The sequence below is a fragment of the Oryzias latipes genome, chromosome 19 (genome assembly GCF_002234675.1).
Source record: "Oryzias latipes chromosome 19, ASM223467v1".
NCBI classification, from domain to species: Eukaryota; Metazoa; Chordata; class Actinopteri; order Beloniformes; family Adrianichthyidae; genus Oryzias; species Oryzias latipes.
In genome coordinates, this window is record NC_019877.2 from 13792518 (window position 1) to 13816357 (window position 23840).

General features: G+C 41.7%; 1 protein-coding gene across 6 annotated transcripts; it reads right to left on the bottom strand.

Annotated features, from left to right (window-relative positions):
• Positions 1 to 1881: 1881 nt before the first annotated feature.
• Positions 1882 to 16739, bottom strand: LOC101161529 (protein quaking-B-like). 6 transcript variants are annotated; one of them, XM_023949827.1, is made up of 10 exons: positions 16432 to 16739; positions 16134 to 16301; positions 14108 to 14256; positions 12967 to 13083; positions 9041 to 9184; positions 7871 to 7958; positions 7368 to 7652; positions 6007 to 6030; positions 5269 to 5346; positions 1882 to 3549 (listed from the first exon to the last, which is right to left on the bottom strand). In XM_023949827.1, exons 2-10 carry the CDS (start codon positions 16273 to 16275, stop codon positions 3527 to 3529), a joined length of 1050 nt encoding a protein of 349 aa, XP_023805595.1. In that variant the 5' UTR covers positions 16276 to 16301; positions 16432 to 16739; the 3' UTR covers positions 1882 to 3526. The 6 variants fall into 6 exon arrangements, with proteins under 6 accessions (XP_023805595.1, XP_004084307.4, XP_023805597.1 ...); XM_004084259.4 differs by having other exon boundaries at positions 5269 to 5343; positions 16134 to 16739; XM_023949829.1 differs by lacking the exon at positions 6007 to 6030 and having other exon boundaries at positions 5269 to 5343; positions 16134 to 16739.
• Between the last annotated feature and the right edge of the window lie 7101 nt (positions 16740 to 23840).

The window sequence follows — 23840 nt, forward strand, 5'->3', positions numbered from 1 at the left end:
AATCTGAAGCAATGATGTAACTCCCAGGCAGAATCCAATAAATGCGCTCATGCAGACCGCAGCCTGGCAGGGCCATCTGCTGCCAGTCAAAGGGACAGAGGAACTGAAGGAATTTAGTGTTCTGGATTTCAGGAATAACGGAGCATCTTATTCGGGCCCTGTCATTGTGTGTGTGTATTCAGAGGGGGCCAAGCGAAGCGATGAAGTTTGCCATTGTCGCCCAGTGTGGGTGTTTTCAGACTCTCTGGCATGATGTGTGAGTTAGTGTTCTCTGTGTTGCTGCCCAGTGTGCCCACTGTCTTTCCCACAATGCCCCATTCAGCTGTGGGCCTCCGTCTCTCCATCCTCTCACACTCTCAGCCTGAGCTGTCACCCATTCTGTGCCTCTGGCTAATCATCATCATCATCATCAGAACCCAAATTCTTGGTTGTGGAATAACATAGCAATGATGTCATCTTTGTGTTGTCTTTTTAACCAACTTTTCCTTCCTCTCCTCTTTTGCTCCCTCTTTTCTCAGCCTTTCTGTGTCTCTAAACTCCCAAACACAAAAGACAGAGAGGCCGCGACAGGACCCCAGTGTAAGCTGGTCGCCAAGGAGACAAGGAGACAGTGTTGGGTCTTTAAAGTGCCTCAGAGGGGTGTGTGGAGTTCGGGGGAGTTGGCCTTATTTACATGGGAAGAGGACAAGGCAGAGAAAGAAGGATTTGAAATACAACTTTTGGGCCGTTTCCTGGCGGCTTACAGAACGCCGTTGCTGCTTGGTTCGTCAAATACGAGAACATCAGGAGCGGCTCCTTATGCGGAGGATGCCCTGCATGCATGGCGATGTAAATCAACCTGTCTGTTGTCTTACGACACACAATCTGAACTGTTGGAGCCCCGGGCCCCCACAATTGGCAACAGTGAAAGCTGACAGCAGAACACATTACCAGCTGTGTTCAGAAAGTTGCACTGTATAAAAAAAGTCGCACAACTTAAGGGGGGAAACAGGAAAAGCATAGACAAGAGTACACACCCATCCTCTGCCCCCACCCATTTTCATCTGCACATGCTCTCCTTTATACCCCCCCTCCCTTTGCGAGTTTCAGTCACTGCTTCTTCCTGTACAGCGGATTGTCAGCAGTGGTCACATTATGTCCCTTCACTGTCTGTGGTCACAGAGCAGGCTCAACTCCAAGCCTGAAGTTCAGTATCAGACCCCCCCCTCCCTTAAATTCACCCACCCTGCCGGCCCCACAATGAAAGCAGGAAGGGCAGAGAAAGGACGAATGAGCCACCCACTGCTGCATTCACCACAGAGAAGCCCATGTGATTTTCCTCCTTCTTTTTTTGCGTGCGAACCTCTCAATCTGCACTTTGAAGGGAAGTTTGGGGTCCAAGTGTTGAAAAATGGACGTTTTTCCACCAGTGCAATGAAAAGCCACTGTCATAAGTCCATGCTGTTCCTTCACAGACTTCACCGTGTGATATTTACTCTGCAGATGTTCCAGGGTGAGATTGCACAATCAATTTCCCCTCGATTCCCCAGTCACCTCGTCCTCCAAGCCTCCTACCAGTCCACCACCTCCCCTCCCTCCTTCTCTCTTGTGTTATACATGTGCATGCCTGCGAGAAACCATGGTGAGCCGTGTGTTTTCTTCTCTCCTATTACACACACTAGTGTGTGTGATGTCCACTTGAATAGCAGAGGAAGACGGACGACAAGAGACAGAAGAGTGAAAAGGAGAAATGGGAGAAAACATTGTGTTCCCTTTTTGCATTTTGGCCCGGGTGCCTGCTCGGTTCCTCTGTCTGGATCTAAGGAGTGTTTGCTGATTAGTATGCAGAAAGGAAGCCGTTTTGCATAATTAGGTGCTACAGAGAACAAGCAACAAAGTTTGTTAGTTTCACAACTAAGATTTTAATGTTACGCTCCGATAAAAGTTAAAAGATCATCGCTGAGAACAGGTCGTTTTTTTTCATATTGTCACACTTTGAGAATTCAAAGACAGATACCATTAAGTGGTTAATAATCACAGAAATGGTAACAGTTAGTAACCTACACTTGAAACTGAAGAGTAGATTAATGTTAAATGTCGCTCTTATACAAAAGGCACAAAAGGCAAGCAATGCTCTCCAAGTTAATGCTCGAGATTTTAGAAAAATGACACAAAAAGTACATTTTTAAACCAAACTATCGTTCGTGACAATGCTCTCATCCCGAAAAGTGGTTTAATGTTACTTTTTGCGTACAAAATAGAATATAAAAATACATTATAAACTTGTTACAGATGTTACTTGATTTTCCTTTATATGAAGGCATCCCTTGGTTTACGTCAAACTGTTTCCTCAGAAAAAAAAAAAAGACATGCAAACATGGATGAGCTCTTCAGCTAACACTAAAACACTCAAATAAATGGTTTAACACTGTTTACGGAAGCCAAACAACTCAAATAAACACAGACATGTTTTTAGACGAGCATTGCTCTTCAAATTCATGTGAGCTTTTTCGTTCTTTTTTTTTTGGTGAAAATTAAAAAAACTGGTTGAGGATACGTCAGCCTCATCCGGATCCAAATGACGGCGGTGGAGAAGAAAAGCAGATTTTAGAACAACATTGTTCCATCGCTCACAATAAATAAAGGCACTGTTGTTCAAGCTCTTACAATACTGTACTGTGATAAAGGCAAAGGCGACATCGTGACCAGTCGAGTTATGACGAAGGAACAATCTGACTGGAAATACCTGCGCCCACACGCAGAATAATAATACAAATTCCTGCTCCTAAAACTTCTGCCTTTCCTAAAAAGTCCTTAAAATGTTTTCAAATGTGCACAGATGTCAACCCATTGAAAGAGACTCTTGTTGTAAATATTGGGCCATATAAATCCAACTGAATTGAAATGCAGCTTTTCCAAATAAACAATGTTTTTTTTAACATGAAATCATGTCTAACATGTAATTGCTGTTATGTGGCAGCTGAGTGGTTAAAAAAGGAGGCGTTTGTAAAAAAGGCGCCTGCTGAGAAATAAACATTCTTGGAATTGGATTTCTTTTTAACAAATGAGTGTTTTAAGGAGAGTTTTGTGCTGATAAGTACCTCTAGAATCAGTCCAGTTAACAGAGTCATTGTTATTGCATTGCATGGCAGCTCAAAGTAACAGGTTGGCACATCTTGGGGTTGGTTTTGGAGCCCTTTACCAGTTTGGGGCCCAACCTAAGTGTTGGATTTCTTACAGACTGTAATTTTGAGAAAAACAAAACAAAAGAGAAAACTCAAATCTTGAACTGGCTTTGGAATTTAAAAAGGAAGGCACGTTTGGTGGTAACGTTTAAGCTGGGCCTTGGCGATGGGTCCTGAGGTTTTTTTCCCATGAGCGCTGTCGTCGGGTCACTGGTTAGACAGAGGCAGGCTGGACCTTCCCCGTGTTGTGGTCTCTGGTTGGCTGAGCTGGGGGAGTGGCAGGGCCGTGAGCCAATGAGCGCGCCAGCGGGCAGAGATGGGTGGGTCATCAGTGGGCGGAAAGGTCAGAAGGTCAAGGGGGGTCATGGGTTAGTTGCCGTGGCAGCTAGAGTTAGACGAACAGAAACGGACAGACGAGGAAAGGAAACAAAAACAAAAAGGGCACATAAAAGGGGACATAAAAAGAAAAAAAGATAGAAAAGAGATTAGTGTCAGCTAGTGGCGTTGGGATGACAACAAGGCAAATCTAAAGCATCCTCACGGCGCGAGGGGCGTTGCGTGAGCGCAGAGACGCACCTTCACGAGCGCCGGTTCTCCACCTGCGCTCATGAAGGTGTCCGCAGGGTTCGGGCAACGCCCCTGGTGCCGTGAGGGAGTTGCTATGGTGACACTACTCATGCTAGCCACTGTGCTACGTTTAGCAGAGACAGACAGTGAAACCATGGACAGAGGGAGACAGCATGGTTTCACATGGGTGAGAAAGTGACCTTTATGTCCAAAGAACAGTGCACTGACCTCGGAAAGTCTATCCTTTCAAATAGAGCTTTTGTTTAGCAGCAGGAGTCAGATCTGGATGATTAAACTGATTATTTATTATGGCTTGATTCGTTTACTATGAAGTTTTAGAGCAGCACCTAAACAGACTAGCAAAGACAGCAATGAGGGGTTAAGAAATGATTTGGAGAAAAGTTTAACAGCAGACAGACTAACTACAAAAATTTAGAGACTTTGGTTCGCTTTAGAGAACTTTTTTTTCAATACTTATCTTTATTGCCTTTTAGTGTTCTTTTTTTTTTCCATTGTGTACAACAAGAGCACCAACGCTCACACACATATATTGCAGCTAACTAGTCCATTCTGTTGCATATAACAGTCACAAGGCCCGTGAATCGAGAGGGTGGCCTCGTCTTAAATACACAGAGCAAAAACACTGCCTTCATTGCCACCTTTGGGGGGGGTGGCTAAAACAGTCGTGGCTACACACTTTGAATAAATCTTATATGGAGACACTTTATCTATAAAAAGCATATCATAAAAACAAAAATAAAAATTTGAAAGCTAAAAAGAAAAACTATTTCCAAGCGATCTTTTTCCATAAGCTTTATATAAGCACTTAAATTCCCTATATACAAATGTCTTTTTGCAGCTAAATACATGGTAACAGCACCACTCTGGCTAGGAAATAAATGAAATATGTAAACAGCCCCAATGATAAAGTCCAGTGGGCGACTGATAAGACCACAAACAACAGTATTCATACAAAAGAGCTTGTAACACAGACTTCAGTAGTTATCACACGCTGTGTTTTAGTAGTGAAACCTAAAGATCAGAATCAATTCAATGACCTTTAGAAAGAGACAATCATCGCTTTGCTTTCGTGTCATGAAATAAGTGGGCTTAAGAAAGATTTTAAGGAAGTATTTTAAAAAGGAACGTCCTGTCTCATGAGTGTAAATACAACTTCCTGCAGTATTTATGTGGTAAGGAGTAGTACTGAGGAGATAAACAGCGACATATGGTTTTCAAGGGAGGGCTCCAGAAGTCACGAGGGACGGGGGTCACATGAACAGACCCGTCTATTCAAAACGAGAGGGTAAACATTCTTTACCCACGGTGGTTCCTCCCCGCTTCTCCCTCTCTGATTCCTCTGCAACAAGTCCTGCTTCACATTTTGCTCGATTGAGTTATCTCTCGTTTAGGAATGCCGCGTTACACACAAACTGAAATTGGTCCGCCGGGTCTGCATGCACACACACACACACGCAGGAGAACGCACATTTACACACACACACACACACATACGGTGGCTGGTGAGCTAACTAACCTCTGTCTGTGGTCACTACCCTTTGGTAAGGATGGATTCTCTTGTCGTGGCGTCGTACCTTAGTGGTCATGGCACCTGCTAACAGCCATTAACAATCCCAAAACAGAACACAGAAGGTTACTCATCAGAAAGACATCACAGTCCACCCATGGTACCAACATCAGTGACACCAGAAATGACTGGAAGGTGTTCGGAAACAAACAAAGAAACAAAAAAACTCCCCACTTCTAAAGGACAGAATTGTTGTTCTGTGGTCTTCTGCTCTCTAAAATAATTCAAACCACTAATTTCTCACTAAGCATCAACATCAGCTGTAAGCAAAGTCACTCTATAGCTCTGTGATCAAAATAAGCTTCATCGTATGTTAAGTCGCAAACAGCAGCTCTTCTAAAATATCTATGGGTTTACTATAACGTGTTAAAAATTACAAGCAGAAGCTGAATTATTAAAAAAACAAAACGTTAAAGTCGCTGTCACACCACAACGCTAGTCTGCTAATACAAAGAGGAAACGAACAGGAATGGACACTCGACTACAGAATGACTGCTGAGGAAATCTGTCATCCTAAGGAGGAAGCAAACTGTTTGCTCTGAGGGAAAAGTGTGTTTGTGTGTTTGTGTTTGTGTGGTTGGTTGGGGGGGGGTAGGGCAGAGGCACAAGGGGGTGTCTTTGCAAGCCAGTCCATGTGTGTGCTAGGGATAGATGCTGTTGCTTAGCCTTTGGTGGGAAAAGCCATACCTGCAAAAACACAGGAAGAAGGGACTGTTAGCCCAGCAATGAGCTTCAGCATGCAACTGTTAACAACCAGGATGTATTACAAGAGCTGGATATGGCTGCCAGTGTCTGCCACCCGGACAGGACGGTAACCCTAGGCGACAAGAACAAAACTGACAGAAAACAAGTTTGGATTTTGTTTTGTTTTAAGTCCCACTCCCATCATCTTTTGATCTATTTTCAAAGCGTTTCCAACAGTTTTTTAATTATGATCATGCAGTTTTTTAGCTAAAATTTGAAAACGGTGTAGGACATAGTTTCTGCAGAGCTGCAGGAGTTCATTAGAAATTCATCTCTGCGTTGTGGGTGGGACTGTTGTTGTGGCTCAACCCTGCCCCTATATTTCCCTCCCCGTTAACTGTTTATACGCTCTCCCGCTGCCTTACAGCCCCTCAAGAAATATTGAGGCTTTCGCGCTTGAGCCAGATTCCAACTCAGACGAGGAAAACTAAGACGTGCATGAATCTAGTCGTCTACAAGTGGATGCATCAGAATGGGGCGGAGCAGGGAGCTTGTGACCCACAAAGTGTATTTTCTACATATCAAACAGATGTTTTTCCAGGTGCATCTTTTCATCTGCTCCTGATTCACAACAATTTATATAAAGAAATACTCACAAATGCAATTTAAACTTAGTTTTCTCTACATGTGTCCTCAATCAAAAACATTAAAAACACCTAAAACCCAATTTTCATCGGAGTTCTTCACCTCAATATTCTTTTGAGTCTGAAAGAAGAAGCATTTATTTTGTGGACTGTTGCAGATAACTTCTCCCAAAGTTTAAAGCTGGCATCTAATCCTGGATTTATTTGTAAATTGAAGTAGAGGTGGCCACTAAAAACTGTAGCAAACTGCATTTGGTGCAGAAAGTTCTCTGACTTCGACCAATAGTTATTTAGTAGAGGATAAAAAACGTGACCTGATGGCAGATGAAGCTGGTACGTTTTTTTTTTTAAATGCTACTTCTTCTTCTCAGAACAGTGAGACTCAATAATTACTTCAGCCACAGAAAGACCATCAATGTTTCTGAGAACCGATCAATATTCTGTGTAGTTTGGTTTGAAGTTGCCAAATCATCTGTTTACACAGTCTTTGAGTCCAAAATCAACATGATGTTTAGGAAGGAGCTTAAACTGTTCAACTGGAATGAAAAAAAGAAATTTTTAAACTCAAGATCAAATTAAACACTAAAAAGTTTATATTTAGCAAGTTAACAGTTGGAGAATCCGTAATGTTGACCTACGACCTTTGGTGACCAATATCCAGTTCTCATAATACATCCATTGACCATGTATGGGAGTGATGACCTGCTGGCTTATATTTACCTAAAACTCCAGTTGAGTCGATCGGGTATTCCAGTATGGAGGGTGTAAGTGTGTACGGGTACTCATAGGGGGTGTAGATGATTCCAGATTCAGGCCCCTGCTGCATCAGTGCCGGGTGTGGACTGGCTCCTGGAACAAGGGCGGAGCTCTGGATCTGGCGAATCAGGGGCATAATTGTGGGCGTGGTGACTGGGGCGGGGTTGCGCAGGGATGGAGGCAGGACGGGTGTTGGGCCTGTGATGATCCGAGGCGCCTGAGGAGTCCCTAGAGGGAAGGTGGCGGTCGCTGGAAAACACACAAACATTCAATGAAATCGCGTGTGGGTGTACGCACACGTTTAATGTACAATAGACAGGACAGGGAAGAAGAGGACAGGACAAACAGTCTATTTAACAGGAGAAACAGACGCATTGTTTCCATGTACAGTGGGCTTCTGTACCATGGCCCCCTCCCTTGTCACCCACCAACCCTCCTCCACATGTGAGCTATGATGTCATCCTTACGCGTCTTGACATTGGCGTCTCTATAGGTCCCGTTGAGAATGGCCAGCTCCATCAGCTGCATTTTCTTCAGGTTGTCCTCCCCCTCGGCCTAAAGCAGCACCACACCAAAGACAGTTGTCAAAATCTCAACAAATTATACGAATAGACGAATAACCAATAAGAACCTTGTTAAAGGTTTTTGTCGGAACTTTTGGGAAGAAAACCTCCCGTGTCGCACTGGACCTTGATTTTAGCCACTCCTCCAGACAAGACATATTGCGTTTCAAACATGTTAGTTTCTCAGCTCCGGTTACGACTTGCTGAAAAGCTTGACTGATTTACATTTGGAGGAAAAGGTCAGCCGGGTTAAACTAACACACATCGCACTGACTTTACTTCTCCACACATGCAGACACAAAGACACAAACATAGATTAGCAGGTGCTCAGCTCCGAACAGCCTACAGGCATATATGTGTCTTACAGCCTTTATTGCAGCCGCTTGGCCGTGCTGTGACCAAAGTGGATGTGACAGCTGATTGCTGCAATAGACCCCCCCACCACCACCACCTCCCCTACTGTTTTTTGCAGAGGATGCAGAAAAACAAGGAAGGAAACTTGTCGTCTCTAAGGGGAATTTTTGAAGTGCGCTTTGGCTCATATGAAATCAATGAGCTTTGGTTTTTCCTAACACATGTGAATCCATACATGAAGTTTGTATGCATGCCTATAAGGAAGAGAAGGGGGGGGGGCTATAGGTGGGCTGGAGAATGCGAGAAATGTAGAGGGTTGCAATCAAAACGTTCTCTTGTTTGAAGAACAACAACAAAAAGGAGAGCAGAAGGAACACTCTAGCTGCTAGTTGGGAATATAGTGAGTTGTGAACGAGTGAAAAGAGTGATGGAGTGGGGAGAACGAGTGAACAGACTCTCCATTCATTCCCTCAGCCTTTCAAACAACCCGGGGTTACTATGGCAACCCCTTTATGCTTGTTCCCTAATTACCCTAACCCTTTACACATACTCTCTCATACACACACACTCAGAGAAGAGACACAAAAAAACCGCACACACTTCTTGGGCTGACAATCCCCTGCCCCCTTCTATGCATACCAACACAGTGAACTCTCATCCAGTCCGTTATTTGCCTTTAATACAGCAAATGCAATCTGGGCTCGCATGAGCGACACTCACAGCGGGTACGAGGAGTTTCTTGACCTCGTTGATGGCCCGCTGGAGCTTGATCTTGGCACGGTTGTGCGTGTCCTCCACTGTGATCAGGACGTGGAGGTCCTCGTTGAGGTGCTCCCAGTTGGGCTTACCCCGGTTCATCTCCTCCTGAAGCACACAAAGATTGGAGAAAAAAAAAGGTTGGTTTGTTTGGATGCACCTCACAAACTCAGGCCTTTTTACTGCAGAGAGGGGGGAGAGAAACAGGATTTCACTTTTCTTCTGCTTTGGCTGGGATCTTGGACCGCCTTCAGACTCCACACAAACAGACCTGCACAAAGCTCAAGGTTATCTAACGCCGTTTCGGAGGCGAATCGAAATCATGGAATGACCGTGTTGTTCCACAGCCGTTAAACAAGATTGCTGTTGCATTTTGCTGAAGGTTGTGTTCTCTGGATCTTTGTGCACCGTGTCCCAGGATGGAGCCTTCTTTTAGCACCACTCTTCCCCAAATGAATTCCACTCGTTCACTCTAACTTTGTTTTCTTTTTCAAAATATCATTTATTAATAAACGATAAAATAGATAAACAGCAAAATAGCTACATTTTTTTGCATGGCCAAAAAGTCTTTTTCTGCAACTGTCCAACTTTTGTACTTTTTAAAGACCCACTCCGATGAACGGGTTCTTGTGTCATTTTCTCACGATAGAGTACATATATAAAGAAAATTTAGCTTAAATTTGTATTTCTGAGTGTTTCTTTATTCGAATCGTTGTGATTCAGGAGCAGACGATAAAATGTTGTTGGAAAAAGCTTGTAGGTGTGACGTAGAAGCTACAATGGCAGGCCACAAGCTGCGCTCTATTCCACTGGCAGACAAACAGATCCATGTACTTCTTGGATGTACATGGATGTACTTCTTACCCCGTGCCAACGGTCCCACCCACAACAGAGGCAATTTTCTAATGAACTCCTGCTGCTTTGCAGAGAAACTATGTGCTAGAAAACAACACAGGGTTTTTGGCTAAAAACGACAGAATAATAAGTAAAAGACTACTGAGAACGCTTTTACAATAGATCAAAAGATAATTAGAGTGGGGTTATAAAGGACACCAAGGTAGATTGGGTATTTGAAACTCTGAAAAATACAGATCGTGCATTATTTTAGCCTTGCAAAATAATCCTTTTATGTATACATTTGGATTTAAAAAATCTATAATTTGATCAATGCAAGTTCCTTCAGTCCGCTTTCTCCTTTATTTATTTTTCTGACTTGTGTTTCTCACTTTCATGCAGTGAAGTTCAACAATTCTACTGTTAACTATCAGTTCTAGCGATCAGAGGTTTTTGGCACATGAGGGAAAAAGGGGAGTGAATTTCCTTACATCTGAAAAAGGTTGGAATTTGATTTGTTTTCTATTCCTGTAAAGTAATTCAATTTATTAATTGGAAGCTTCACAATAAAAGGAGATGAACAATTCTTGGTACGGATAATTAGAGCTTTCATTAACATTCGCACGATAAATAGGAAGAGAAGGCGAGGTTGGGAAATGAATACACACATGAAGCCCGGGAAATTTCAAATTAAAGCATTATCAGTGGATTCAGTGGACAATAATATGAGTTTTTATAAAAGTCCCGATAAAGGTTAACGTAGTTGGTATGATCATAAACTGGCTGTGCACTCTAGTTTAGCAAAATGATTCCAATTTCAGAGAAAGCATTTGCTTCCTGCTACTTAACGGCTTAAAGCTTAATTTTGGGCTCAGTGGTGAAACTCGGATGGGTGTGACGGGGAAAGTACAGATAATAGGTAGGAATCGGTCTGTGATCCGACGTCCCCCTCCCCATCCCGTGCTCCGTGGGTGTGACAGGCGTGAGCCTTTTCCCAAAACTAAAGTAAACCTTGTTTTTGTTTGTTTTTAAAGCGAGGAGGCTGGATCTGATCACCAGTGATCACTCAAGACAGATGTGGAGATACATTCCAAAGCCAGGTGTGAACCCGTGTATGGAAACAAACTGTACAAATCATAAATGAATGAAAGAATAAATGCATGAAGTGATGGATTTAGGCTGGATGATATATAACAAAACAATGAATTCAACAAATAAAAGCATTTTATAGCTTTCTAGACTCCTTATATTTATAGTGTTTTTATCTTTAGATTAATTTGTGAAATAATTCTCTCAATTCAGCTACTTTATGTGGTACTAAAGGTTTTTGATTGTGCGTGTAATTTTTTTAACTTTCAATTAGAACTGGAGTCATTGCAGAAGAGAACAAGCAGCTGAAGTAAAGGCAGAAGACTGAGCGGTGCATCTGTGTGGTGTTGGGAGGATGTTTTTTTAAGTGAACTGTATCGCTCTGAAGAACACTAAAAGTCAACATCTCTCTTTTCCCCCAGTTGCCTCCCACTGTGTCTCTGTTTTCCTTCCTCTCTGTCTCTGAGCGTCTCCCTCTGAGGGGCGTGCGGGGTAGGGAATGTTCTAGAGAGAGAGAGAGAGAGAGGGGTGGGGGAGTGGAATGCTGGACTTGCTCCACCTGCCGTTTGGAAAGCTTAAGTCGACTCCGTCCAACAGTAGACACCAGGGGAGAGGAAGGGAGGACAGATGGACTGAACACCAGGACAGGAAAAAGAAACTGTGCACCAAAAAGTGAGGAATAATAAACAAATGAATAGATAGCTAGGAAAACAGATGGGAAAATCAATGTTTTCTAGCTTTAACCTTTAATTTGAATTGCTGGTTAATTATATTATTGTAAATGACATTTTTAATTGAGAACAATCATTGATTGTGCTGTAACAAAATCTTTCTCTCATCAAATATTAACAAATATATTAATTTATTATAACTTTGATTATTTTTCCATGTTACAACAACTGTGACTGTTAAAGTGTTTTGAGGCTGCTGTCACCGTATTTCCAGTCTCCACGACATGAAAATTCCACCTTACTTCCAGCACCAAATATCTTTTTATATTTTTGGAGGGGTCTCTTTAAGGGAAGTGAGTCCACCTATCAGCATCTTATATGTTCACTTGTTAAAACTAAAAATAAAATGCTTAAAGGACCAGAGAAGGCTTGAAGTTGATGCTGGAAAAACATTTTGTTGTTAATTTAAAGACCCACTCTCATGAAAATGGTGTTTTAGGTGTTTTTAAGGTTTTCTTGTGACCTTTTTCTGATGATGGACGACACAAATAAAGGGAAAATAAGGCTTAAAACTGTCCTTCTGAGTATTTACAGTTTGGACACACCTTCCCATTCATTTGAACGGGAAGGTGTGTCCAAACTTTTGGTCTGTACTGCATGTATTCAAATTGTTGTGAATTAGGAGCCGACGAAATAATTCTGAATAAAAAAGATCATATTTGTAATGATTTTGAAAATACTATGCAAGTTCCCTGCTCTGCTCCATTCTGATGCATCCACTTGTAGACAAATGGATCAATGTACGTCTTAGTTTTCTTAATCTGACCTGGAATCTGGCTCAGACGCTACTGTATCGCTCCAATCTTGTTGCCATTTTTGTTGTACCACAAATGTTTGGTCGGTGTTTTGAGGGGCTGTAAGGTAGCGCATAAACAGAGAGCTCTCAGTAACAATGGGGGGGTTGCTCCACGCCAACGGTCCCGCCTGCAACTCAGAGGTGAATTTTTAATAAACTACCGCCGCTTGGCAGAAACTATGTCCTAGAAAATGATACAGGATTTTTGACTTTGGACAAAAACTGAATTATTATAATTCAAAGACCAGTGGGGACGGTGTCACTATAGCTCAAAAGATGATCGTTGTGGGTCTGTAATATCAGGTAAGGTGCAGAGTATAAAAGTAATTTTAAAAAGCCAAAATAATCAGTAAACTACGACTTTACGGTTGGGCAGCTCTGATATTGCTCGCCATTTCCGTTGGATCCTTCATGGTGGGGCCGTGTTGTGTGTTGTTTACCTTCTTCTTGTCTCTCATGGAGCCTTTTCCTCGCACCATGATCTTGCAGCCGGTCTCGGCCTCCAGTTGTTTGGCCGTCAGTCCACGCGGGCCCAGGATCCTCCCTACGAAGTTGAACTACAAGCAAGAGCAAATAAATAAAAAAAGTTAAGAGAATTTAATATCTGTACATATATTCGTTTTTTTTATGACGTATGACCGTGGGAGGCTTTGAGGTTAGAGCGTGTGTGATGTGCAGACGGAAATAGCTCTTCGTTTGAGTCCAGGCTGTTGTTGGTGGCGTGACAGGACAGCGCCGTTCTCTTAACCTTATCTGTCACTATGGCTGAGTGATTAAGCAGACAGCTGCCCCTCTGTGTCTGTGTTGTTTCTCAGCCACTATCCCTGTGTCTCCTAACAAAGTCCAGCCTCGTCCCCTCGTATTCTATGCCCTCTACCCAAAAAAGAAAAAAAAAGTTTTTCTCAGCCCGTCCGCCGAACTTTTCCTTGATGCCATCTTCAGGCTTCACAAGCAGACGAGGAAAAATCCAGACAGAGGAACGAACGGCGCTCTAAATTTAACCTTGATCTCAACCGTTTTCCAATGCACTCCTGTGTGTGTCCTGTTAGGCGCTGTCATGTGAGTGTGGACAGCCCGTCATTGTGGTGGGTGATTGGCGAACTGATGCATGGAGAAAATCATGTGAGCTATGCAATCTGGATCAACTCATATTGATGTGCTTAGCTGTACTTGGCATGGCAGCGGATGTGCGGCATGGTCGTCTTTTCGCTGCAGCTCACTCGACTTTATAATTTGGAGGAAAAACTTAATCCGAGCTCTGATAAATATTTATACTGTAAACCTGGAAAGGCTGCCAGAAAGGTGACATTTACACCTGAATGTCGCCTGTTGGAAGGAACCAACCTGATGAGTCTGTACCTTTGGTTTAGCCTGATGTGGCTTCATTAAATTGATTTATTTAACTCCAGATTACCTCACTGGGTGTAGCCAAAGATGAGCTCAGAGTGAAATCAGCTTTTTTAGATAGAAAATTATAGACAAATCTGCCTGTTTTTGAGCTGGGCTTTCTTTGCGGCTGAGACTAGGAGGTACCCAGAAACTCCTCCAAACCGATGGAAGGCCGTTGAGTCGTCCACTCACATCAGGGTACTCTTTGACTGGGACGTAGAGTTTCTCCTGCAGCTGAGCCACAGGCCCGATGGCTTCAGGAAGCTCCTCCATGTCGCGCCCGTTGAACATGCCGCCGTTCAGCGTGTCGTTGTACATGTCTTTGCGCACCCTGCCAATTTCTTGGGAGACAGAAGCAGAAGAAAAAAAGGGCAGCTGAGTTCAGCAAAGTAAGTGGTCGAAGACCCCCGGAGAAGGAGGAGGAGGAGGAGGAGGAAGAGTGGGGTACAAGAGGTTTCACATTTCTTTCGTCAGACTGTCCGTTCTTCAGGGTGATGACTCACCGTCACCAGAATAAAAAGGAAGCTCTGAGTGTGTGACATCTGCCTGAAAGACAGGCGCACGGACGGCTTGCAGGGAGACGCTCGCAACTATTCTGCACCACAATGTAGAATTTAACCACCGAGCGCTTAGAAAATCTGGATGCTGTCTTTACCTTCAATCTCGACTACAGGTCAACCCCACCTCCACTCTGCAAATAATGCAAGGGATGCACATGGTCACTTTTTAGGAAGCTTGTGAACTTTACACACTTTCAGCTTTCAACCATTAAAACATCACATTTTTAGTTGATTTTTTGGCTTCAAATTTGCAGATAATTCTGTGAAAATCCATTTATTTGTCGGGTGGGGTTTAGCTGTGGAGCCCCGTCTCCGCCCGTCGCCTCCGTGACCCGCGCTCGCCTCTCTGATACCTTTGCAATGACACGCCAGCACAATAATAACCAACTACTGAAGCAGACAAACACTTATGCAACACATAAACACAGACCCCTCCAGTTTGCAGTCCCCACCAGCACACTGACGGCAGGATAACTGCCGTGGGGCGTGAATATCATCTGACCAAGCAGGCTGACAAGCATGTCTCCCTCCTCTCAGAGTGATGAGTCTGACCATAATAACTGCAGTAGGAAGCTGTAATTAGAGCCACTACAGCAGTGACACGCAAGATCCTCTAATAACCTATTCTGACCTATTACAGGCCAAAGCTAACAATTACAAACACGCACAAATCTGCACAGCCAAGCATCGCTTTTGTCACAGTTGAGTTAAAAGTAGCAGAAAGAAAACGAGAAGTGAACGAAGGTCAAAGGAAGGAATGATAAAGGAGGAGAAGGAGAGCAGCGGCCAACCTAACCTTAACACTTCGACCTGTCAAAGGGTTAAATGTAGACCCCTATCAGAAAGGTGGAGCGGAGGATTTTTCTGCACATTGTGGCTCAAACGAGGAAGGTCTTTCACGGAAACCAGTGGTGTCAGATGATCACATGCGAGTTGTCAGGCCCCCCTCACTTCAACACAACAAGACAGGCTAAGTTGACCTATTTGTGTGAGCTGCAGAGGTCGACCGGTCAACTCCGCCGTGTCATTAGGTTGGACAGTGCTGGCGTGCAACAAACTTGTAGCGACTTTTCATGAATGACATTGAGAAAAAAGGGGATTTTTTTTTTAAGATGCCTGCTTGGGTTTGATTAAAGTAACAAGTTGGTAGTCAAATTCCAGAGTTTCAAATGTGGTCCAGAATGTTACACACTGACATGGTTTCGTTCCTGCTCAGGGATGGGCTGAAGCATTCACATAAGCCTGCGCATTAGATCACTGGGAAAGGCTAACAACTGTCTGTTTGTTCCCATCACCATGTGTGTGTGTGTGTGTGGGTGTGGGTGTGTGTGGGTGGAGAGTCTCCTATGAGGGTCAACAAATCTGAGATGTTACTTCAAGTTGCCTCCACGTTTAAAGATCTGTGCTGAGTGAAAACAGTCAAAGGGCAAAGTAAATGTGGCAATTTATCACTGGGATCAAATCAGTGCGGGGGGGGGGGGGCGGGGGGGGGGGGGGGGGCAACACTGCTGTCTGTCACGTTTCCGTGGAGGCAGGGAGGAATTCCAGCACTTAATGACTTTTTAATAAAGTCAGGAACTACTTTTATGAACACTGGCCCACTAAAAGGATGATGGGTAAAAAATGGACTGACTCTGAGTGATGAGGAGCCGGCTTACCTTCATCCAGCAGCCGCTCCAGATGCGTGAAGATGCCGCTGAAGTTGGGCAGTGAGCTCATCACCTTCCTGTCGTTCATCAGCTGCATTAAATAGTCCGGGTTGGACTTGGGTCTCTCCTTCACCTCCGTTTCTCCAACCATGGCTTTTTGGGGTTCGAGTTTCCTAGCTAAGAACAAAATAACTGTTTTCTTTGAAGAAAAAAAACTGAAGGAGAAGAAAGAGGAAAAAAAAATCCCAAAGTGGCGGCGCAAGGATCCCCGGGGGACTCCGCGACCCGCAGACCGCCGCTGACTTACGGGTGAACTCAACTCCTCCGCGCCGGTTTAGTGGACTGTCCTTCGGTTAGTGAGACCCGTTCTTCCTCCCAAACACGGTCCCCCCTCCCGCCCCTCTGCTCTGCTCTCTCCAGAGTTTGTAAAAGTTCCGTCACGGGGGGCAGTTCAGCTCTTCTTTGACACGTTAACCGACTTCTTCGGCAGATGCAGGAATACCGCCGTCCCCCCTGGCCCGCGTGCCCTGCTTCGCTCGTCCGGTGTGTCGGTGCTCCGCGTTGTGGATCCGCTCCCTTATCATATGATTACAGTACTGAGTGGACTGTCGCGGCCGCGCCGCGCGCCGCCGCTATCTAGTAGAGTGGGGAGGAGGAGGAGGGGGGCTCGGGCCCTTTTGACGGGCTAACACGCACGCGGACACCCCACATCCACCCAATAACAAAATAACAGCTTTGTATAGGTATGTACACCTGTTCTCCAGCAACAACTGTCTGTCAGTTCTGCTGTTTTTAGTTCTAACCTACAACAGAAACCCCACCACCCAGACTTTAAAGAAAAAAAGTTCAAATATGTAAAAAATAAATCACAATACATTCTACAGAGCCTTGGGAATTGCATGTAAAACAAAAAGGCCACATTTTTAGGGTTTTTTGGCTGCAATTTAGAATTTTATTCACATTTTATGTGCACAAATTAGTATATAGTGGGCACAGATTAATATTTTGTAAGCACTGTGGGCACAATTAAGTATGATGTGTAGCCTACACAAATTAGCTTTTTGTGCACACAAATGGGCATTTTGTTGGTTCGAATTAGTCTTTTGTGCATCCAAATTAGTATTTTGAGAGCTAAATAGAATTTTGTCTATACATATAAGCATTTTATGTGCACAAATTAGCATTTTGTGCACACAAATTAAAATTGTGTTCACAAATGAGCAATTTGTGGCCACACGTTAGTATTATGTGGTCACAAATTAGTAGTAGGAATTATTAAAACACTCATGTCTGTGCACAAAATGCTGGCTCGTGCCCTAAAATTTCCCAAAAGATGCTCATTTGTGGTCATGAAATTCAAATTTGTGCGCACAAATAACTCAATTGTTTCTATTAATTTGCACAAAGAATATGCTTTTTTTTTTTCTTTTTGACATGTCCTTGGCTCCGTACGTATAAAACTAAATATTGATTAGTTTCATGTGTTCATTACTAACAACTAAGTGTATTTCGGTTAAGATAAATAGATTTCTCAATGTAAAACTAACAAAGACAGAACTTTTATTGATCAAATTTACATTCTTATGGTAAAAACTAACAAATTGGAAACAATAAACAATTAGTTGTGAGAGAAAATGAATTCATGGATTGAATTAATAGATATAGCCTTTATTTCAAGACTTGTAAAATGTATGAATACAAGAATAAAACCCAGCTTGGATCAGCTGCAAATGTACCAGAAATACATAATGCATTGGGTTAACTGCGGAACAAGTTGTTTTATCCTAGAATTTTCTTGAAAAAAAAGTAAAAATTGCATTTGATGATTAATGAGCTTGTATGCATCGAGGAAGGCTTTTTCCATAATAATTTAAGTTTGGTTTTTTCACTTTTAAGACAGAACTTTAAACACAACACAGGTTTTAAACATGAGAAGGTGTTATTTTAAAGTCAACATGTGAAACCACTGATTTTCATTAGGTCACAATATTAATGCATTTAGCTGTCAAGTCATTAAACCGGAAGTACATTTGAAATGACTCAAAAACTATTTAAGAAACACCCGAAACTGTACACTTACGAATTTTGCGTATACTTTCTGCAAATGTTTGCATCCCTAAACATTGAAAGTTTTCATTGTGCCAGGTTATGCCACAAGCTTTTTAAAGAGCTTTTGTTCTCAACGTCAATAAATAATTAGAACTTTTACTTTGTGTATTTCACAATCAAAAGGCCAGTTTTAAAATTAAAGCAAGGCATTAAATATCGAACAATCCAGCACAGTGTAAAAAATTAAAATCTGATTGCACATGGGCTTTTAATATTGATGGTTTGTGACTATTCATGTTGGAGCTGAAATGCAGTGAAATGACCTCCACCCTCCTCTATAGGAGCATTTGTTGAAAGTCCTGCAATAATAAAATGGCATGAAGCTCGTATTTGAACTCTTTAGGAGGCTGTAACAGAAAAAGGCCAGGAGAAATGTTACATGTAAAGAGGCAAAGGGATGTGCGCGTCTAAACTTAACTGTAAAACAAACACGAATGTGCGCACACACACACACACATGTCCACGGTCCGAAGCAGGACAATATGTGTGCCCATGCATGCCTTGGCTTAAAGTCTTTTGTCATGCCCCGTTGGCCTCCCACCTGGCTCCCCTTTCTGATCCACAGTGAAATACAGACGGTCTTTTTGCCTTGCAAGACTGAACTTATGATTGAGGTTGTGAGTGAGTGCGTTTGTGCCAGACCAGTAGGAATTGTGACTGGGCTGCAGTGTTGGTTATGGCTGGTCAGCTGGTATGGCGAGTATTTAGGGCGGGGGCAATGCATTGTCCTCTCATAGCTCCAACAATGCCCCTCTGAACAGGCCACACATCTACCAGTCACAGGCCTCTCTTCCCCTCTCTGCCTCTGCTTCTCTCTCTGTCTGCCGTGTCCAGTCAGCCCGCGGGGAGGTGTCAGGCGAGGTGTGCGAGCCGCCGCCATAACCGCTCTGTGAAACCTCAGAGTCACAAAGGTCCTCATCCATCACAGCTCATCTCAGAGGATCATTGGTACGACAAACCATGGAATAAAAGCGTCAAATATTGCTGCTTTTAGATTAATATCAACATTTATGCATAAAAAAACTTGACAGTGTCAATCTTCAGTCAGATATTTAGCCAATTTATTGAAACTTGTATGCAAAAGACCAACCCAGATGGTTTTACTAGTCAAAAACAACAAAACAAGAAAGAATTTATATAATTTAAAGTTATAACCTTTGTTTTATTTAAAAAGAAAACAACTTTTTAAATTGCCACTTGTTTTAGCTTACTTTCACTCTTTTTATTTTACTATTTTAAGGATCATATTTACAATTGCTTTACATAAAAAGTAAGATTTAAACAACCAAAAGTTTATATTCTGTGATAATATTTAGTCACAAAAAAGTGATAATGCACATTTTTTTGGCTACAGAATAAGGTAATTGATGTGATCATATGATATATTTTGTCTTTTCATCATACTTTTTTCATTTTTTTTTTGTATTTAAATGAAAAACTTGAAAGCGTCATCATATATTGTGGTTATTTTGATGTCTTAATAAGTATGAGTAACCTTTAGCAGGAGTCTGCAGCCTGAAGCCCCGGAGCCACATGTTGTGACTTCCCAGGGCAATGAATACAAAAGTAAATTGTGAAGTAAAAATTAAGTCAGCAGTAGATTAAAAATATAAAAGTGAAGTCACGTATCACTCTGCTACAGTACCCATAATGCTTCAACAATCTATTAAGTGGTATGTCTTTGCAGTTTGACAAAGACAGAAGAAAACATTTTGACAGATTTTTTTTGGGCTGTTTTCTACAGAAAACCAATTGGAGATAAGCACACGCGTAATTCATCCTTATATTATAACGATGAATTATAAAGATAAGATTATCAGGCAGATTTTCTATTTTTGAACAAATTCAAGGATTTTAAATGTCCCTTATTGTTCGATAAATACAGTAAGGGTCAATTAATTAACTCTGATTTCATTTGGGTTAGTTAGATTTTCACATTTCTGTCTGAGATGCATTACAAACGATCAAATAAACTGTGTGTGAGCTTTTATATTTTTATCACTGCTAACATCACACTACCTATTTGCTGCAAAGAGATGATCCTATGTGACACAGTGTGTCTTTTATTGTGAAAGGAAGTCACGTGAACCTCTGTCAAAAACTATTTTATATTTAGAAATAAGGCTATATTCTCTTTATGCCAAAAAACAATATTTTAATTATATTCAATCATATTAGTAACAATAACATAAAAACAAATAAGTGTCTTATTTTTCTAAATTTGAAATAAGCCTTTGTGGTTCCTACTGGGTTATATAGAAACCCACCTGAATGTTTCTTTAAGTGTTGAAGGTTGCAGACCCCCGCCCTGAACCCTTGGAGTTTTTTTTTATTAATGAAAAGCAATGTTGTCACTAATGGTGAAAAGCCGCCCTCTTGTGGACATTTAGTGTAACTGAAGAAGTCAGTGGTCCAACTGTTCTCATTTGTCACAGAAAAAGTCTGGAAAATGTTTGGAGTCTAAATAAATCCCGTTTCAAGTGGCTCACCGCAGAGGCTGTGTGTAAGCAAAGAATCAAAACAATGAAGGAGGCAGTGGAGTTACACATACTGACGTCACAGAACTGGAAGCCAGTTTGCTGTCAAACAAACTGCTGATCTAAGTCTTTATTGAATAATTTAGTGTCATTTTCCTTCACTCGTTGCCATACCTGCAGTCACCAACAGGGAGCAGTAGAGTTTATACAAATGAGATTGAAGTCAGCATCTTATTTTTGTTGTCTTCTTTAGAAAAGGGAGGAAAAACTTTCTAAAATTGACGCTGAATTCAATCTATTTTATACTGTGATGATAAATGGACATTTCTAGGATGGAGTAGGAGTGGAAACAAATGTCTACAGCAGACAATTCTCCAGAACAGGAAGAATTCAACACTTTTATGAATGTTGTGAGAATACTGTACTGCAGCGTAAAAACAATGTAGATTTAGAATTGTTTATGTTTTTATCAACGTATATACATAATCTCTGCCCAACTAAGTTGAATTTGTAATTAAAGTTGAAAATGTTTCTTTTTTCCTCCTGCCCAAAGCAAAATCTGGCAACATTGCAAACAATAAATTCAAATCTACTACATGAGAAGCATTTTTGCCTACTTTTTTAAATAAAGTGTGTAAATGTTTTTGTTTATCACACTCACTTCTGAGCTGAAGTTTTTCTGGTGTATTTCCTGTAGCTATAATGGAATATTTTAATAATTTTATGTCTTTTGTTTTAACTTAATTAACCCCTTGGAACCCATTGATGCCACATATACAGAACATCACTTCAGCTCCAAAGTTACTTTATTTTAGTAAATACTTGAAAGCAAAAACAATGAGTTTTTTTTCATAGCTGGAAATAAATATTAGCATCAACGGGCCAAATATTCTATGTACTTGTCCTTTAGGAGAGATTCTATTTCAGCAGCTCTTCGCCACTAAAAGAGACTGAATAAACTTCACGGCTGTCAATAGAACATTTTTATTTCAATATGATAGAAGAAATAAAAAGCTTAGTATTTCCAAAACAGATAAATTTTTTTAAAGATGTATTGAGTCTGTTTATAAGTGACTGGGATGTTCAGCCTTATTGACTTAAAAAAAAAGTTGTTGATTTTCATTAAATTATGTCAGTGGTTAAAAAAAATACAAGCCTATTTATTAGTTATAAGAAACATACAGTGAGGCAAACAAGTATTTAGTCAGCCACCAATAGTACAAGTTCTCCCCCTTAAAAAGATGAGGTCTCAATTATGAGAGACAACATGAGAAAATAAATCCAGAAAACCACATTGTCTGATTTTTAAAGAATTTATTAGTAAATCATAGTGGAAAATAAGTATTTGGTCAATAAAAAAAGTTCAATATAATACTTTGTTACATACTCTTTGTTGGCAATGAAAGCAGTTAAATGTCTTCTGTAAGTCTTCACAAGGTTTTCACAAACTGTTGCTGGTATTTTGGCCCATTCCTCCATGCAGATCTCCTCCATAGCAGTGATGTTTTGGGGCTGTCGCTGGGCAACAGACTGTCAACTCCCTCCAGAGATTTTCTATGTGGTTGAGATCTGGACACTGGCTAGGACACTCCAGGACCTTGAAATGCTTCTTACGAAGCCACTCCTTCATTACCCAGACTGTGTGTTTGGGATCATGATGAAAGACCCAGCCATGTTTCATCTTCAATGCCCTTGTTAATAGAAGGAGATTTTCACTCAAAATCTAAGGATACATGGCCCCATTCATTTTTACAGATCCATTCATTTTTACATATCCTTTACACAGATCAGTCGTCCTGGTCCTTTTGCTAAAAAACAGCCCCAAAGTATGATGCTTCCACCCTCATGCTTTAAAGTAGGTATGGTGTTCTTTAGATTCTTTCTCCTCCAAACACGACAAGTAGAGTTCTTACTAAAAATTTCTATTTTGGTTTCATCTGACCATAGGACATTCCTCTTCTAGATCCTCCAAAAACTAGCAAACTTTAGACAGGCCTGCACATGTACTGACTTTAGCAGGGAGACACGTCTGGCACTGCAGGATTTGAGTCCCTGGCGGCTTGGTGTGTTACTGATGGCAGTCTTTGTTACTTTGGTCGAAGCTCTCTGCAGGTCTTTCACTAGGTCCCCCGTGTGGTTCTGGGATGCAGATCAACAATTTGGTTTCTGGTGTCCTTAGACAGCTCTTTGGTCTTGGCCATAGTGGAGTTTGGAGTGTGACTGTTTGAGGTTGTGGACAGGTGTCTTTTATATAGATAACCAGTTCAAACAGGTGCCATCAATACAGGTAACGAGTGGAGGACAGAGGATCCTCTGACAGAAGAAGTTACAGGTCTATGGGAGCCAGAAATCTTGCTTGTTTGTAGGTGACCAAATACTTATTTTTCACCATTATTTACTAATAAATTCTTAAAAACTCAGACAATGTTATTTTCTGGATGGTTTTATTCTCATTTTGTCTCTCATAGTTAAGGTACACCTATGATGAAAATTACAGGTCTCTCTCATCTTTTGAAGTGGTAGAACTGGCACAATTGGTGGTTAACTAATTCATTCTTTACCCTACTGTAACTGTTGATTTTTTAAATTAGATTTATTAGGTCATCAGATGTTTTCTGGTTTCCTTGCTCGCACTTCTCAAACGCTCCTTTATTTTGGAAACAAAAGATGTGAACCGTTGCTTGCTCCAAAAAAAGACCTTGAGAACGTTTGGTGGAAAATCTCTCAAGCTCTGCCTTGTTTTACTTTCATATGGCCCTGATCTTCACTCTCTCCTGTTTGTCTTTCAGTTTCTCCTTCCTGTCGTGAGTCCTGCTCACCTGGTCGAGGGGATCATGCTAATCTCAAGCCGCTTAGTCCTCTTATCTACTCAGCACTTGTTATGTTCTTTGGTCCAACAGAAATATAGCACGGATCTGGCCTCTTTACTGTTCCTGCTGACTCTTCGCTGCCTCCTAACCCCATACGGTCAGAAAAAACAAACAAAATTTATATCACAGCGTCTCAAGCCTCGCTGTGGGAGCAGAATATAAGGATTTGTTTCTAAGAAGTTCATGGTGTATTACTTAAGACTGGGATGGATGTAGTTTTTTTTTAAATCAGTTTGAAGTCTAAAGGAATCAAATGATTT